This window comes from Aspergillus candidus (genome assembly GCF_002847045.1).
Source record: "Aspergillus candidus strain CBS 102.13 unplaced genomic scaffold BDW47scaffold_4, whole genome shotgun sequence".
NCBI lineage: Eukaryota > Fungi > Ascomycota > Eurotiomycetes > Eurotiales > Aspergillaceae > Aspergillus > Aspergillus candidus.
In genome coordinates, this window is record NW_020194009.1 from 383280 (window position 1) to 399894 (window position 16615).

General features: G+C 53.2%; 7 protein-coding genes across 7 annotated transcripts in view; 4 read left to right on the forward strand and 3 right to left on the reverse strand.

The window, feature by feature from the left end:
- The window catches only part of BDW47DRAFT_115275 (putative Chromo domain protein Chp1p), a gene marked incomplete at both ends in the record, with an annotated part of 3670 nt that extends 3026 nt beyond the window's left edge, over positions 1–644 (forward strand). Inside the window, one exon of the mRNA XM_024814780.1 lies at positions 47–644. Coding sequence (XP_024675561.1) covers positions 47–644 — 598 coding nt within the window. The remainder of the gene's footprint in view (positions 1–46) is intronic.
- Positions 645–925: 281 nt separating this feature from the next.
- BDW47DRAFT_133078 (putative ATP-dependent Clp protease) lies at positions 926–3153 on the reverse strand (the record flags this gene model as incomplete). The annotated part of the gene is made up of 2 exons (XM_024817735.1): positions 926–2615; positions 2697–3153. The coding sequence occupies 2 exons, from the start codon at positions 3151–3153 to the stop codon at positions 1207–1209; spliced, it is 1866 nt and encodes a 621-aa protein (XP_024675562.1). The 3' UTR covers positions 926–1206.
- Positions 3154–3734: 581 nt separating this feature from the next.
- On the reverse strand, positions 3735–4245 carry BDW47DRAFT_56111 (uncharacterized protein). The gene is made up of 2 exons (XM_024819314.1): positions 4077–4245; positions 3735–4010 (listed from the first exon to the last, which is right to left on the reverse strand). Exons 1-2 carry the CDS (start codon positions 4111–4113, stop codon positions 3793–3795), a joined length of 255 nt encoding a protein of 84 aa, XP_024675563.1. The 5' UTR covers positions 4114–4245; the 3' UTR covers positions 3735–3792.
- Positions 4246–4903: 658 nt separating this feature from the next.
- BDW47DRAFT_99271 (FAM207/SLX9 family protein) lies at positions 4904–6158 on the reverse strand. The gene is made up of 2 exons (XM_024820855.1): positions 5934–6158; positions 4904–5850 (listed from the first exon to the last, which is right to left on the reverse strand). Exons 1-2 carry the CDS (start codon positions 5934–5936, stop codon positions 5308–5310), a joined length of 546 nt encoding a protein of 181 aa, XP_024675564.1. The 5' UTR covers positions 5937–6158; the 3' UTR covers positions 4904–5307.
- A 956-nt stretch (positions 6159–7114) lies between these two features.
- On the forward strand, positions 7115–8484 carry BDW47DRAFT_115277 (glycerol-3-phosphate dehydrogenase family protein; the record flags this gene model as incomplete). Its single annotated transcript, XM_024814781.1, has 3 exons — positions 7115–7176; positions 7232–8376; positions 8429–8484. The coding sequence occupies 3 exons, from the start codon at positions 7115–7117 to the stop codon at positions 8482–8484; spliced, it is 1263 nt and encodes a 420-aa protein (XP_024675565.1).
- A 473-nt stretch (positions 8485–8957) lies between these two features.
- BDW47DRAFT_99274 (putative glycogen debranching enzyme Gdb1) lies at positions 8958–14479 on the forward strand. The gene is made up of 3 exons (XM_024820856.1): positions 8958–9543; positions 9623–13949; positions 14019–14479. Exons 1-3 carry the CDS (start codon positions 9329–9331, stop codon positions 14094–14096), a joined length of 4620 nt encoding a protein of 1539 aa, XP_024675566.1. The 5' UTR covers positions 8958–9328; the 3' UTR covers positions 14097–14479.
- Positions 14480–15036: 557 nt separating this feature from the next.
- On the forward strand, positions 15037–16041 carry BDW47DRAFT_99277 (uncharacterized protein). The gene has a single exon (XM_024820857.1). It carries the CDS (start codon positions 15476–15478, stop codon positions 15758–15760), a length of 285 nt encoding a protein of 94 aa, XP_024675567.1. The 5' UTR covers positions 15037–15475; the 3' UTR covers positions 15761–16041.
- Positions 16042–16615: the final 574 nt, after the last annotated feature.

Consider the following 16615-nt stretch of genomic DNA (forward strand, 5'->3'; position numbering starts at 1 on the left):
AAAAAAAAAAAAAAAAAAAAAAAATACTCACCCAATTCCCTCTCAGGTGGATAGCTATGTGTCACTACATCCTCCAACTCAGCTACACCTCCAGCCAACGGGAGCTCGACGCCGAAATCCTCGCCGGCGACAGCGACGAATACCACGAAAGCAAAGTCATCTCGCCCCCCTTCCTCCCAAACTACGGCTCCCGCAGCGAAGACGACAGCCCAGACATCCCGAAGGGCCTGTCCCAGGAGCACCGCAACACGGACCACCTGGCTGAATTCTTCGCCGGCTGGGCCCTCGTCAACTCGCACGTCTTCCGCCACTTCCACATAGTCACATATCTGCGCCCTCCCGAGCGCTGGAGCGCCTGGCAGCACGTAGACGTCAAACACGGCTCCAAGGCCTTCATGACCGCCTTTAGTATCGACTATCAGAGATACGACTGGATCATCAAGGGAAAGAGCGGACCACCGCCTTCGTCATCGACTGACTCTCGCTCCACGCAGCGCACGCCCACGACGCCGCAGACTCCCAGACCTGGTGGCAGCCATAGTTGGAGATCGCGCGAGGGAGGTGATCAGGGAGGGGATCGGGATCGGGATAGGCGACATCCGCAGAATCCCTCGCGGCCTCAGTATCCGCAGGCATACAGGTGATTTACTACGACTGTTCTATTAACTACGACTGTTCTGTTCTTTTCTGCGGTCTTCGTGCAGGGGAGAAGGCTTTTTATGGGTGATTAAACCAAACTAGTCGGTCGATCCCCACCGCTACGATATCACGTATGCAAAGTACCTTTCTTCTTCTTCTTCCTTTTGTTTTTAAAATTTTTTTCTCCCCTTGTTTATTAGGCAGTGCACGCACGCCCACACATGTACGTGTATTGGGGGATTTCACTAGAGAGAAAGAGAAATGAGAAATGAGAAATGAGAAATGAAGGTGGATGAATGCATTTCATGTAATGAAATTGAAATAATTGCCCGCAATTCATGTTATCCATAATAAACCGAGCATCGTAAAGACGAGACGCGGGAATGAAATGAACATGCAGAAGTTCCAAGAAACGCCGTACGATAAGCGACTGGTAGTCACAATACAAGAAGAGGAAACGCGCTCATTTTGGTATAAACTTGGATATGTGCGTGTGCCTTCCTGGGAATGAAAAAGAGATGCTGCAGTGAGTGAAAAATAGAGAGCAGCTCGAAGAGGGTGTCGACGCTAAGAACCGGCCGCTCGCGAGCGATAATCATGAAAGTCCGAAGAATCATCCCGATCGCTGGCATTAGCCGGTGCATCATCACCCTTCTTCTTCCTCTCCTTGTTCTTCTCGCGGCGCACTTTATCCTCCCACTGGCTCTCCTCGGCCGCGATCGTTGAGTGGAATTTGCCGCCCTGGCCGCGGGCGAGATAGATGGGTTTCTCGCCGCGCGCGGCGACGTTCTCTGTGACGAGGACGAACTTGACGCTTGAGCCTGGGGTTTCGAACATTGCGTCGCTGAGGATGGCTTCCATTTCTGTGCGGAGGGCGCGGGCGCCGGTGCCCATTGTGAAGGCGTTTGCGGCGATTTTGTGCAGGGCCGGGGTTGTGAAGCGGAGTTCGATGCCGGAGAGGGAGAAGAGGGTTGTGTATTGGGCGAGGAGCGAGTTGCGGGGTTCGGTGAGGATGCGGACGAGGAGGGGCTGGGCGAGGGTGGATAGCGCGGCTGTGACGGGGACGCGACCGACGAGCTCAGGGATGAAGCCGTAGCTTTGGAGGTCGGTGGGGTTGAGGAGGTCGAGTGCGTTGAAGTATACGGGTTCGCTGTCTGGGGTCTGCGGCGTCGTGGGGTTGAAGAATGGGAGGTGTTTCTTGTATAGGGCTTCTTCATCGGATCCCGGGACGATAGGGATCGGTTGATTGTTTGAGGCGCCTGAGTCTCCGGATCGCTCGTTGGCGGTGGACTGCGAGCGGACGGGCTGGCCGAATCCGATGGACCCGCGCGAGATGCGGTCCATGATGACTTTGTGGAGGCCGACGAATGCGCCGGAGAAGACGAACAGGATGTTATCCGTGCGGACGTTGTAGACCTCGCCCTTCTGGGGCGTGTTGCCGCCGTTGGGTGGGGAGAATGGTGGGTTGCCTAAGGGGCTGTTGGACGGGTAACTGTTGGGTGCGCTACCTGCACGAGGGGCGTTCTTCTCTTGTTTCGCCTGCACCTGCACTGTTGTACCTTCGATGATCTTGAGAAGCGCCTGTTGCACGCCTTCTCCGCTGACATCTTTTCCGTGGCTGACCTTGGCCGCTGCGATTTTGTCCATCTCATCGAGAACGATGATGCCGCGCTCGGCCTGCTCGACGTCATAGTTCGCAGCAGCCAGGAGTCGGTGAACGCACACCTCAGCATCCTCCCCGATATAGCCCGCTTGGGTGAGCGCAGTGCAGTCGGAGATGCTGAAGGGGACAGACAGGACCCTTGCTAGCGTCTTCGCCATGAGCGTCTTACCCACTCCAGACGGGCCGAGGAGAAGGATGTTGGATTTCTCCAACTCCAACGCGGGCGTGTCGTTGAGTTCGGGCTGCTCCGAAGGTGGCGGCCGACTCGACTGAGGGGTGATGGAGGGAGTTTTCTGTTGACCGGGGAAGTCATCTACTCCGTATTAGTCAATGTTTGATAAGGGTTTAATTGTTCCTTGGGGTCACTGTGTGAACTGCTGGTGCAAAGTCCTACCTTCGAGCGGATGGTGCTCAATGGCTTCTCTCCGGGTCCGTTTCGCCAACAGCTCTGCATTCTCTTCCGCGCGCCGTTGCAGTTCCTGAACCCGCTGGTAATGATTGAACACAGCAACACTAAGGATCTTCTTCGCACGGTCCTGTCCGACCACAAACTGATCGAGGTACTGCTTCAACGTTTTAGGCGTGATGCGCGGCGCTCCGAAAGCCGGAGTCGACCCCAGGGGTCCTGCAGTTGGGAGCCCTGCTTCATAATTTCCCGACCACGGCTGGCCCGTAAAATCCGACCGATTAAACTGCGAGAGAGTAGGGAAAGATGCTGATGTGGAAGACAGGAGGCGATGGCTGGGGCGTGCTGGAGCGGGTGAGCTGGGAGTTCGCCGATAACGGACCACAGGGAAGCGGTGCGCTCGGAGCGGCGACTGGCGCCATAGAGGCAGTCGTAGCATGACCATGCAGTGGACGGGTCAGGATCAAAAGAGAAATCAAAAAGGAGTTTAAAGTAAGTTTCCTACAATGATCTTGATGACGTTGGGGGGGGAAAGGGGCAGGGCAAGTGGGCTGATGGCGGAGAGAGTTGGAGACGACGATGACGCCGAGAGAGAGAGATAAGATGGCGGATCAATCAGCTTTCCCCGCAGCACGTGAGGACCCCGTCAGCCGGCGCTATCCGTTTGACTTCCACATTGTACGTATTCTTCCACCGTGATACTCTATCTTCTATGGATCTCATGATGGTCATGATTCTATGGCTTTACGATTGAAAGCACTGCTGGTTCGCATTCCATGATGCCAAGAAGGAACCCATACTGGTATATATTTGGGAGACATCGGTTCACATTGATCCGACACCGCCAAATACACACACCATCCTGGACATCGACAACGCCATGCCTTGCATGCTCATTTATGCTGGGGATGAGGAGATGTCATATGTGTGCTTTTGCAAGGCAGATCCTGTCCAATGAGCAGACGTAGCCATGTCCGCCTCGATCTGAAGCCTTTCGTTCGGCATCTCCTGTTTAGGTAGAATGGTGTCCTGGTTATTCGGCCGGCAAGAAGCTGCATAAGAAGAATGCCAACTCAAAGACACATCAGTCAGGGTGTCTTTCAAGTCTCCGTAGCATGGCTGATCTCGGGAGTCGTCTGTCCTCTAGGGACACGATATGCGAAGTGAAGCATGTGTTCAGCGCACTGATATCAACATTGCATTCTAACTGACGAGTTGCCCTCGTTCCATGAAATGGGATAGTCAATGCGCGTGATAGAGTGAGAGCTCGGATCGCAAAGATGGCCGTAGGAATGGCCCGTGCTTGTCAAAACAGGCTTTTAGTGGTGATATGCGAACACTGGGACTCTAACGAGGCGAGGAATATACTCTTCGTTATTCTTCTTCTTTCACCGCTTAACATCATCGAAGATCATCAAATTCTGGATCTCTCTGATATACTCCGGAGTATGAAACCGGGTAAGAAAACCGGTTAAATTGTTGAATCTTTTCTTTGGTTCGAGTGATCCAGACCGGACATCAGGATCCACAGTGTAATATGAACGTAATACAACCGGTCCAACCTCCACCAGAACAGCAATCCGAGAGAAATCAGAGCTTTTACAATGACAGCAACCGGCAGGTGGCTTGATGCAAGGCGCCAGAGACCCGGAGACTTAACCTTGGCTCGCAACTAAAAGGGGAATTGCCGGACTACTCAGCTCCCCCCACCTCAATTGTCCACAGAGGCTGTAACGGCCAATAACGGAGCCAGGAAAAATGTCTCATCTGAGGGTTTGCAGAACAATTCAATCACACTTTCAAGTTCGGTGACCTCATGGCGGCAGGCCAGAGCGGCTAGATCGCCAGCAACGCATATGCCATTAGCTAAAAGGCTGCAGAACCGAACCTTCTCTCTACTAACCTTCTGCATTTGCCAAGCGGGGAGAAACAGTTATGTTGACACAAGCTCTGACCAAGAGGCACTTGGCAATATGGACTAGCGGTTAAACTTGCAGAAAGACTACGTCATGGGGCGGTTTGAAACCATCTCTCCGACGGAAGCGCCGAAATGAGTTTAGATGTAGGGATCTCCATTTGCTCGGACCTGAGATGGGCCTGGACGGTCAGGGAATATGTGCCCTACGAACACTAGGGCCCGATGGGGTAACCGGGGAGTTAATCTGGAGACCCCGGGCGTGGGTAAAATGTGCAGGTTAGGCGAGGGGTCGATTTTGACTTGGTATTAGCTAAAAGAAACATGACTCTTGTAGCTGGTGCATTTGTTCTGAATGTGGGGGCATGAACAGTGTTAACCCCGCCGGTTAGGTGCCGAGTATGGATTGGTAGCAGGTATCCCAGGAGATCATACTGCATTTTGGAGGAATGACCTGCCATCCCTCCATCTCCGGGGACGTATACCTCCAAAGAGAACGGACGTATACACCCCGGAACCCAAAGTAGATGCTCAACCCAATCCAACTGTCTACGGTGTAAGTGCTGGTTGTTCGTACGCCTGAATCCACACCTCCAGGGTGTTTGTCTTCAGGATACACGTAGTCTAGATGCTAATCATAAACTATCAAGGGGAATGGGGTAATACACTCCCAACGTCCCAAGTTCACTTGTTTCCTCGGAACGCCGGTTGTTGCTCCATTGTTTGCGAGATGAATCCCCGCAACGCAGCCCATCGGTTCGAGGTCGCACCGGAATCATTCTCCGGCGCTGCGCTGGATGGCGGAGCCGATGATGATGATGCCTGCATGCCAGACATCTGCGCCATGTTCTTCGCAAATCGATCTCGCTCCAACTTCTCCAGTCGTTCCCGGCGCTTCATGGCTCCGGGCTTGTGCCTCAGGGTCTTCTGTTTGATGATGTTCACTTGGCTGTCGGGGTCGTGGAGGTCCGTTTCTGTGTCTGGGAGCGCATCGGCCAGCGACTCCAGATTGGCGGCCAGTTTGTTGGAGGCCCGTCGACGCTTGGACGACTTTTGCGAGTTCTTCTCAATCTTGGTGACGAAGCTGGAGTGCTTCATCGCCCGCCTATCCTTCTTCGACCCGCGCGCATCATTCTGATCAAAGCTGGTCGACCTGGTGGACGGCAGGGCACCTTTCCCAGCACTCGACACCTTGGACTGCTTCTTCTTGAGAGAACTAACAGGGGCCTTTGACATTGCGCCGGGAGAAGAAGCAGGTCAGTCGAAGAGGAAATTACCCGGGGTGGGACGGGAGCCAGCGCTTGACTTACCATGCTGAGATCGATCACCGAGTTCAGTCAGCGCAAGCACCTCAGGTAGTACCGTCGTGTGCACAGGGTAGAGACGGCGGTATCCACGAGCCGTCGGGAAAAAAGAGCAAAAAGGCGAGCAGATCGACGAGAAGTTCGGGTGAACCACGATAATTTTGCGTGGCGGCTTCCGAGGGGTTTTCTTCGCCACTAAGCCCGATTGGGACGGGCGGTTGCTGTTTCTGGGGGTAACCCCTCACCGCCCACATGATGCTCCACCTTTCTGCCGTCTTTTGCGTCTTTTTTTCATTTTAATTTTCATTTTCTTTTTTATTGATTTTTTTATTAATGATTTTATTTGATCTGAATTTCTTTTTATTTTTTTTTGATATTTTATAAATTTTATGCTTCTTGTTTGATGGCGAATTATGCCGTTTGCCTCGTTGGAACCAGGTTTCTCTCAATTCTATTCCTCTTCTAGTATGACAGTGTAGACGCCGAGTTTGCACCTATTTAGATTCCTATTTGATTCCTTTTTTGCTCTATCTTATTTGATGGAATCAATTCGAGAGTAGGAATCTGGTTGAACTGGATATTGTATCAGTAATCATATGGAGACATCGGACTGCTCTCATCCTAGTTCTCCTTAGTGAGACTCCACGAGCATTCGATCTCCATTTAATTTTATTTATCCTACGGTTTTTACCCCAACCTCAATCCGCAGTGACGTACTGGACACTTTCCCGTCAAACCGCCCTCCTTGCCTGAGACCGGCAACCGGATCGCCATTTCTCTCACCGGAATCTCTTCTATCGGGTTTAGTCTCTCCCCTCGGGACAAGCAGGAGGTCCACATTCACGGGTATCGAATCCACTCTTTTTTGGTTCCAAATTGCATCAGTGTGATACGGCCGAATTCTGCTAACAGGTTTGCCATCCCCATTTGTAGGGAAACCGCTGTGGATGTCGTTCTCTCGCCGGACTTGCCTTCCTCGCCTCAGCGTATCTGCAGCTCGACCTCGGTTCCCCGTCTTTCCAGCCCTCCCATTCGTTCGTTCTATCCCAACTCTCCCTTGGTGGCGGCCAATCCCTTCAGGCACTTTAAAAGCCCGGGGTCCCCATCCACTTCAACCTTTTTCAACTTCCTCCTTTCGATCGACTTTACTACCTCCATCTCAATTCTCTCACAGCATAAACGACATCATGGCTTCTCTCTCTCCCTACCAGCGCAAGCACAAGGTGACCGTGGTGGGCTCCGGCAACTGGTAAGCAATAAAGCAACGAGGATGTTATCTGTCGAGCTATGCTAATAATATTTAGGGGTACCGCTATCGCCAAGATCGTCGCCGAATGTGCGGCTAGCAATGATTCCGTCTTCGAGAAGGATGTCCAGATGTGGGTGCACGAGGAGAAGGTCGAGATCCCCAAGAACTCCCGCCACTACAACCCCTCGTCGCCTCTCTGCCAGGGCCCCCAGAACCTGACCGACATCATCAACCAAACCCATGAGAACGTCAAGTACCTGTCGGGTGTTGCTCTTCCCTCCAACCTGCACGCCAACCCCTCCGTGGTCGATGCTGTCAAGGACAGCACCATCTTGGTCTTCAACCTGCCCCATCAGTTCATCATCCGGACCTGTGAACAGATCAAGGGCAAGATCCTGCCCTATGCTCGTGGTATCTCCTGCATCAAGGGTGTCGATGTGAGGGAGTCGGGCATCAGCCTCTTCTCCGAGACCATTGGCAACATCCTGGGCATCTACTGCGGTGCTCTCTCCGGTGCCAACATCGCCAACGAGGTCGCCCGGGAGAAGTGGTCCGAGTCCAGCATTGCCTACGATCCCCCCCACCTGGATTCCAAGGCTCCCTCCAAGGGGCCCTCCCCGACCGGCACTCCCTCCGCCTCGACCACCGATTTGGCCGAGTTCGAGCACCGCGATGTCTCGGGCCAGATGTCCAAGACCAAGCTGCAGGCTCTTCCCTCCGACTACCCCCCCATTGATCACAACACCCTCAAGCTTCTCTTCCACCGCCCCTACTTCCACATCCGCGTGGTGCACGACGTGGCCGGCGTCTCTCTGGGCGGTGCCCTGAAGAACGTCGTCGCGCTCGCCGCCGGCTGGGTCGAAGGCATGGGCTGGGGCGATAACGCCAAGGCTGCCATCATGCGGGTCGGTCTGCTGGAGATGGTCAAGTTCGGTGAGATGTTCTTCGGTAACACGATCAACACCCGGACCTTCACCGAGGAGAGTGCCGGCGTGGCCGACATGATTACCAGCTGCGCGGCGGGCCGCAACTTCCGCTGCGCCAAGCTTAGCATTGAGCGCAAGCAGCCCATCTCCAAGGTCGAGGAGACCGAGCTCAACGGCCAGAGCTTGCAGGGCACTCTGACTGCCATCGAAGTCAACAGCTTCCTGAAGAGACAGGGCTCCGAGGAGGAGTTCCCTCTGCTCACTGCGGTTTACCGTACGTTACCCCACCATTCTCTCCCGTTTAAAATTTGCTAACTCGCATCCAGGCGTCCTTCAAGGCTCCATGGCAGTCGAGGACATTCCTTCTTACATTGAGCGGTAAATAGCCCTTTTCTTTACACCGTCTTTTTCAAACAACAGGACCAGACGCTAATCCTCGTTTCGAACAGCAAACCCACGTGCAGTGCGGGTGATAGCGCCAACGGAACGACCGCCGGTGGTGGTTCCAGCCATGCCGTGCTCTCCAAGCTCTAAGGGCTGACATGCATAAGTTGATGTTTTCCTGCCGTGACAGTTGTCATGGTATTTTACGATCTCGCTTCCGTTCATCGTTCTAAAATTGGGGCCATCTGGGATGTGTGCCGCATGATAAAGCCGGGTGTTTTTTTTTCTTTTCCGTTTCGCAGATAGACCGGTGCCTTTTGCTTTGTTTTTTGTCGATTATATATATCCATAGAGTTACCATATCAATCTATCTTTCTATTCACTATTTATTTCACTATTTATATCTCAACCGTGTCATTTTCAACCATACTCCGTTGGTTGAGGGCCCAACCAGTTCAAGCCATTTTGCCTCTGCGGTCCGTGCGGATACTAGAGCGCTTAGAGACAGTTCGAGACCGAGATGGATCATGCAAGTCTTATATGATGTCAGACCCTCCGCGGGGTTTCGCCCAGGAACAACAAAAGCGGCCAAAAACCTGCATTTCACGCTCGACTGCCTTGGTTTGCCCCTCTTTGCTAGCCCCCTCTTATTAGTTCGCTACCCTAGCTTTTTGTCGGATTTGCTATCTTTTAGGGAGGGAGTTTCTAGGGGAGTTCGCTGTCTTGCATCGCAGTGGTGAGATTTAAACACCACCTCACCTCTAGCTAGGAGGAGCTCTCAGAGACCACCACCACCACAATTACAATCACAATTCCAAATCTGTTGGGCTACAACAGTCACAATGTCCTCGCAGCAGATTTATCTCTTGCCATTGAAAGATGATGGCTCTCCCGACGTCCCGGGGGGATACATTTATCTCCCTCCCCCGACAACCCCGCCGTACACGCTGCGATTCGTGATCGAGGGAAGCAGCTCGATCTGCAGAGATGGGGCGCTATGGGTTAACCTCCCAGAGGAGGGCAAAGAGTTCGATCGGACGGCGTTTCGAAGATTCACGTAAGGAATTGCATTGTCTACTCTTGAATTCAAGAGCTGCTCCCCCACCCCCAGTACACCTCGCTGAGACAGCCCGTAGATTACAGCCCGATTTCAACAAGAACATCCAGATCGATGTCCCCATCACCCGTCCCGGGTGCTTCGCGTTCTACACTACATATGCACCGCTGCCTGCGTTCTCAGTCTCCGCGGTTGCGGCGGAAGAGCCGAAGCGGACGCCCGTGCACTACATCGATGTGTCGCCGCGGCTGACAGTCCGCGGTCGCGATCTGCCTCTCAACGCGCTGTCGATCTTCTCGGTGATATCGAAATTTATGGGGCGGTATCCGACAGACTGGGATAAGCATTTGCGGGGGATAAGCCAGCGCAATTACAATATGGTGCATTTCACGCCATTGATGCAGCGCGGGGCGTCTAACTCCCCCTATAGTATCTTTGACCAGCTCCAGTTTGACGAGGACTGCTTTCCTAATGGTGAAGAAGACGTGGCTAAGTTGGTGTCGACCATGGAGAACGAGTACGGGCTGCTGTCGTTGACCGATGTGGTTTGGAACCATACCGCGCATAATAGTCAATGGCTGGAGGAGCACCCTGAGGCCGGGTATAGCGTTGAGACGGCGCCGTGGCTGGAGGCAGCTCTGGATCTTGATACGGCTCTGTTGCGGTTTGGGAAGGATCTTCAGGCGCAAGGTCTTCCGACTGAGTTCAAGTCTGTGGATGACTTGGTTGTTGTGATGAATGCCGTCAAGGATCAGGTTATTAAGAAGTTGCAGCTGTGGCAGTTTTATGTCATCGATGTTCGGGCTGATCTTGTGAAAGCAGTGGATAGCTGGAGAGAGGCTGGGACGGTCGATTTGAACACCGGCCGGTGGGCGCGCTTGGGTCTCGATGGCTTCAAGAGCTGGCCCTTGGCGCAGCAAGCGAGGTTGGTTCGAGAGCATGGGATCCCCACTTCGAAAAATATATTGGGACGGTTCGAGCGGTCGTTGGACAAGGAATTTGGCGCCGCCATTTTGACAGCCATGTTCGGTCCGTTCCGCCGTGCGAGTTCCGATTACTCGTTGGCGGAGAACGCGCTGTCGAAGATTCTGGACGAAGTCAACTTGCCGTTCTATAAGGAGTACGATGATGATGTCGCTGTGATTATGGATCAACTGTTCAACCGCATCAAATACCTCCGGATCGACGACCACGGGCCGAAGCTGGGCCCTGTCACCGACAAAAACCCTCTCGTGGAGGCATATTTCACAAGACTCCCCGTCAACGCAGTCACCAAAAAGCACAACGAAAAGGCGCTGGCACTGGCTAACAACGGATGGATCTGGAACGCCGACGCGATGCGCGACAACGCCGGCCCCGATTCGAGGGCGTATCTGCGCCGCGAGGTCATCGTCTGGGGCGACTGCGTCAAGCTGAGATACGGGTCTAGCCGCGACGACAACCCCTTCCTGTGGGACTACATGGCAGAGTACACCCGACTCATGGCCAAGTACTTCTCCGGCTTCCGCATCGACAACTGCCATTCAACGCCATTGGTGGTCGCAGAGTACCTGCTTGACGAGGCACGCAAGGTGCGACCCAACCTAACAGTCTTCGCTGAGCTGTTCACCGGCTCCGAAGAAGCAGACTACGTCTTCGTCAAACGCCTCGGCATCAACGCGCTGATCAGAGAGGCCATGCAAGCCTGGAGCACGGCGGAGCTGAGCCGACTCGTCCATCGCCACGGCGGCCACCCCATCGGGAGCTTCGACCTCGACTTGCCCTCTGCCGGCAGCAGCCACGCTATCGCATCGTTCGGTGAAAAAGACAGCCAGCGAACCATCCGCCATATCCGACCTAGCCCCGTCCAGGCGCTCTTCATGGACTGCACGCACGACAACGAGGTTCCAGCGCAGAAGCGCACCGCGATAGACACGCTTCCGAACGCGGCGCTTGTCGCTATGTGTGCTTCAGCGGTTGGGAGCGTCATGGGTTACGACGAGATATATCCGCAGCTGGTGGATCTCGTGCATGAGAAACGACTGTATTTCTCGCAGTTTTCGGAGGATAAGGATGTTGACTCGTCGTCGTTGGAGGGGGGGATTGGGGCCGTTAAGAGGCTTTTGAATCACTTGCATACCACGATGGGTGTCCAGGGCTATGACGAGACGCATATCCATCACGATGGCGAGTACATCACCGTGCACAGGGTCGATCCGAAGACGAGAAAGGGTGTCTTTTTAATAGCGCATACGGCGTTCCCGGGCCATGCCAGCAAGGATCAGTTACCAGCGACTCATCTTGTTGGAACGCGGGTCAAGAGTCTGGGAGCGTGGCAGTTGGAAGTCGATACCCGGGAAGAGGTAAAACGAGAAGTTATGGCTGACAAATCGTATCTACGGGGCTTACCGAGTCGAGTACGTGAGTTCGAAGGCACGAAGGTTGAGTTCAACGGCAGCGATAGCACTGTCTCCACGTTGGAAAACTTCACGGCTGGGTCCATCGCGCTATTTGAAACGTCCATTCCAGCTGCGGAACATGCCGTGGGACTCGATAACTACATCACCAAGGACGCGGACGAAGCGTTCTCCAAGCTGAGTCTGATTGATTTGAATTTCGCCCTCTACCGCTGCGAGGCAGAGGAAAGAGATTCCAGCAACGGGCAAGACGCAACCTACTCCATCCCCAACCACGGTTCTCTCGTCTACGCTGGATTACAAGGATGGTGGAGCGCCCTCGAAGACATCGTCAAGTACAACCAACTCGGGCACCCGATCTGCGACAACCTTCGCGAAGGCCAATGGGCACTGGACTACATCGTAGGACGCCTAGAAAAAGCCGCGCAGCAAGAAGGCTACTCAAACCTCCTCGCCCCAGCGACATGGTTCCGCGAACGATTCCAGCCAGTCCGCGAGCTACCCAGCTTCCTCCTGCCACGATACTTCGCCCTCATCGTCCAGGCTGGCTACAACGCCGCGTGGAAGAGAGGCATCCATCTGCTGGGCAGCAATATCCAGGAGGGACAGGAATTCATCCACCAGCTGGGAATGGTCAGCGTGCAGCAGACGGGCTACGTGAAGTCGGCGTCGTTGTGGCCCACTAAACTTGTGCCCAGTCTTGCGGCTGGGCTGCCGCATTTCGCCACCGACTGGGCGCGATGCTGGGGTCGGGATGTATTCATCTCGCTTCGAGGCTTGCTTCTGTGTACTGGGCGGTTTGATGTCGCGAAGGAGCATATTCTTGCGTTTGCTAGCGTTCTCAAGCATGGGATGATACCGAATCTGCTGAGTAGTGGGAAACTACCGCGTTATAATTCGCGAGACTCGGTGTGGTTCCTTCTGCAGAGTATACAGGATTACACGGAGATTGCGCCCAATGGGATGGAGATTCTGAAGGAGAAGGTCCCTCGCCGGTTCCTCCCCTACGATGATACATGGTTTCCGTTCGATGATTCCCGAGCTTACTCGCAGCACTCGACGATCGCTGAAATAATCCAAGAGGTTTTCCAGCGACACGCCCGTGGTCTCTCATTCCGGGAATATAACGCTGGACCAGATCTAGACGTGCAGATGAAGCCCGACGGTTTCCAGATCGACGTGCGAGTCGACTGGGAAACGGGGCTGATCTTCGGCGGAAGCCAGTCCAACTGCGGCACCTGGCAGGATAAAATGGGCGAGAGCGAAAAAGCAGGAAACAAGGGCGTCCCCGGGACACCGCGCGACGGGGCGGCTATCGAGATCACCGGGCTTGTCTACAGTGCCTTAACCTGGGCTGCAGGTTTGAAAGAACGTGGACTCTATTCATACGATGAAGTCGACCTCGACGACGGCTCGTCGGTTACTCTCCGCGACTGGGCATCCAAGATCAAGCAGAGCTTCGAACGCTGCTACTACGTCCCGCTCAACCCCAAAGAAGACCAGCAGTACGACATCGACCCGAGCATCATCAACCGTCGCGGGATCTACAAAGACCTATACAAGTCCGGCAAGCCCTACGAAGACTACCAGCTGCGGTCGAACTTCCCCATCGCAATGACAGTAGCGCCCGACCTCTTCACCCCATCCAAAGCACTCAACGCCATCGCGCTCGCCGACAAAGTCCTCTGCGGACCCATGGGCATGGCCACCCTCGACCCATCCGACCTCAACTACCGCCCCAATTACAACAACTCCGAAGACTCGACCGACTTCGCGACCTCCAAGGGGAGAAACTACCACCAGGGCCCAGAGTGGGTCTGGCAGCGGGGGTACTTCCTGCGCGCGTTCTTGCACTTTGATCTCATGCGGCGGAAGACGGCGGAGGAGCGGATTGAGTCTTTCCAGCAGGTTACGAGGCGGTTGGAAGGGTGTAAGCGTGCTCTTCGAGAGAGTCCGTGGAAGGGGCTTACCGAATTGACTAATCGCGATGGGGCGTACTGTGCGGATTCTGTGAGTGGCTCTTTCAGGCGTTGGAAGTTTATTTCTTGATTAATTGTTTTGCTAACTGTGACGGTATAGTCTCCGACGCAAGCGTGGTCTGCAGGGTGCTTGCTAGATCTATATTATGATGCATCGAGAATTGCGCAACATGCGTAGCTGGGATATCTAGTATTTCAGCTCGCGACTAACATGGAGTAATTGTGGTGTGTAGACAGTGATTGAGCGTGGTTTACACGAAAGACTTGATAATATCTGCTAATACTATTGATCTACTATGTGCATATATGCAATCTCGTAACTGACCTGAGCCCTGCTACTGAACGGTCGAGACCCGAGTAGGCTGTCATACACTGCAACCAACATGAGACACTCGACCCTACCCAATGGCATACACTGCACTCTTCACCTCTCCTCCTGGGAGTTTGACGAGTCTGTCGTGTATCCATTTTAGGTTAAACCAGGGGATCAATTTGAGTGGTGTAGATATCAGGCTCGATATCGATTGGCGGAGGCACTGCACTGCATGCTGGAGATAGAATTCGAACCACATACTTGACTCCATTTTGCGCTGCATACTTTTTAGAAATCCACACGAACATGCCAGACCGTTCAGCTCCCATAAGTCACCGCCAAGTATGAGGGTAGTACCTATCAGCTTATCTCGTATGACATGCCAGCTCAGCAATCCTCCCCCTTTCTCCGTCAAAATCCACACTTCCTACGAACCTCTCGCATCACTGCACCTCATACGGGAAAAAAGTTTAGATATATTTGTACTACACTCTAAGCAGGGTCCACGGTCTATACGAGTCTACCCCCCACCCCTGTATCACAAACAAGACCCTTCTCAACTCCCAGGGTCGATAGAATAAGAAAAGTCAGCTAAGCCCGGCACACAACATGGAGATCCTTTCCTATCAGGTGGAGAACCACAGCAGGGTCCGCACCAGCTGACCGTGCACGCATGCTTCACACATGCTTCACAAGCACACTAACTAACTATACTCCAGACGCGAGGGTTGGCGGGCTGGGTTTTCCATGGTGGGTGGATCATGCTGCGTTCTTGGTAGTATGTACCTTACGTCATGGGGTCGGTCAGCGTTGTCAGCATAGGGACATAAATAGTTGGTTTGGCTCGGGGGTCTGGATGGAGTCCGGCTATACTATTGAGTCAAGTTTTCATAGGTCGTTCTGTGAGCTGTTCTCTTATCCATTCAGAGAAAGAGGAAGAGAGCGGACGCTTGGAGACATACAAGGTTGAAAAGCGAAAAAGAAGGATAAACTAAAAAAGAAAATGACTTTCCCCACCCTCGACTTCGACACATTTCCCCTCGACAGCTCGTCCGCCCAGCGAGATTTCGAGCGAGACTCTTCCTCCACCTCTGTCGAGTCCCCGAGCGACGGGTCAGCGCACCAGGCGGATAGTCACACCAATATATCCATGATGCTGGCCGAGGAGAATATGACGCGATCTCAGCGACGACAGAGTATCATCTCTTCGATGAAGCGGAGGATAGGGAGGGTGTCGAATTTGGATGCTTATTAGTCTCAGTGTGAGTAACTGTCGGGGAGACTCGATGGAGAAGTTGGGGATTTCGTCGCGTGGCTTTGTAGGCTTGGCTGATTGTGATGCAATAGGGCGACTACGCTGGAGGGATGTCGGAGTATCTACCTATCTGTCTTTTTTGAAGAGATGGGATTATAGGGAATTTTCATGCCTTTTGTTGATTTTACTGTGGATGCACCTTGGCGTTGAACGCTGGATGCATGTGTTTTATCCCTGTGGTTCTTTGCGTGATGCCATACCTGTTATATGTTGATAACTCACTCTTACGCATACATGCGATGCATTATACGAAAGGTCTGTGTGCCTTCACTCCCATGGAAATACGTGCTGTGCGTAGTTCGGCGCAGAAGCTCAGAATCCGTTTGGATATGAAGACCTACCTCACCCGCCAATTGGTGTTTTCGGTCGAATGGTCAAGATAATAAGACATGCTAACAAATGTCACATCCCAGCTGCAGACAAGACGGATGTTGACGGATGTAGTAGCTGGTAGCCTTCATAGTTGTATGACTCCACATGAGCTGTTTTTGGCTAGGCGGGTGGAGTGCTGTGGATATGTACCGTTCAAGTCTGAATATGTGACTTCGGCGCCATGATCCAACGCTCTCGTCAGTCTACGGAATGTTAGATCATAATCTCATTCTATTTGTGTCGTTGGAGAATGCTCGGTCGTTGGAGAATATCGGCCGAGTTGAGGTGTTGGTAATGGTCGGTTTACATAGAAGACCGGCTCGATAGGGAGTCTCCAACGTTGAAGACAGCATGGCCGATCAGTGTCGATCTAGACAGCGTTGTGAGCTCAAACTCAAATCTATATGATATGATGTTAGTCTTCAGTTTTAATTTCAAGATAGACAAACATTGCCGAATATAGCCTCTATTTCACTATTCCAGTTACACTGTTCCCACACGAGTACTCCTGCACTTGGGCCACAGAGGAAGACCGGTATGCATCCCTTAAGAGTTTTCTTCTCGAAATTCACCCGCGGCATATTGTGACCCGATGTGTCGCACATACGGCCACAGAAGACATGTGTGAGGGTTACATCGTTCCCAGGGACGCTCCTCGGACCACGAGTACCTTTTGTTGGCTGTAGTCGAACATGAA

Excerpts from the sequence above, each read along its gene's own strand:
- BDW47DRAFT_56111 (XM_024819314.1), bottom strand. The coding sequence starts at position 4,113 with ATGATGTTAAGCGGTGAAAGAAGAAGAATAACGAAGA. Across the intron at positions 4,011-4,076 it reads AAGAAGAAGAATAACGAAGA|CACGGGCCATTCCTACGGCC; the intron begins GTATATTCCTCG and ends TGTTTTGACAAG.
- BDW47DRAFT_99277 (XM_024820857.1), top strand. The coding sequence starts at position 15,476 with ATGCTTATTAGTCTCAGTGTGAGTAACTGTCGGGGAGACTCGATGGAG.
- BDW47DRAFT_99274 (XM_024820856.1), top strand. The coding sequence starts at position 9,329 with ATGTCCTCGCAGCAGATTTATCTCTTGCCATTGAAAGATGATGGCTCT. Across the intron at positions 9,544-9,622 it reads ACGGCGTTTCGAAGATTCAC|ATTACAGCCCGATTTCAACA; the intron begins GTAAGGAATTGC and ends GACAGCCCGTAG. Across the intron at positions 13,950-14,018 it reads GGGCGTACTGTGCGGATTCT|TCTCCGACGCAAGCGTGGTC; the intron begins GTGAGTGGCTCT and ends GTGACGGTATAG.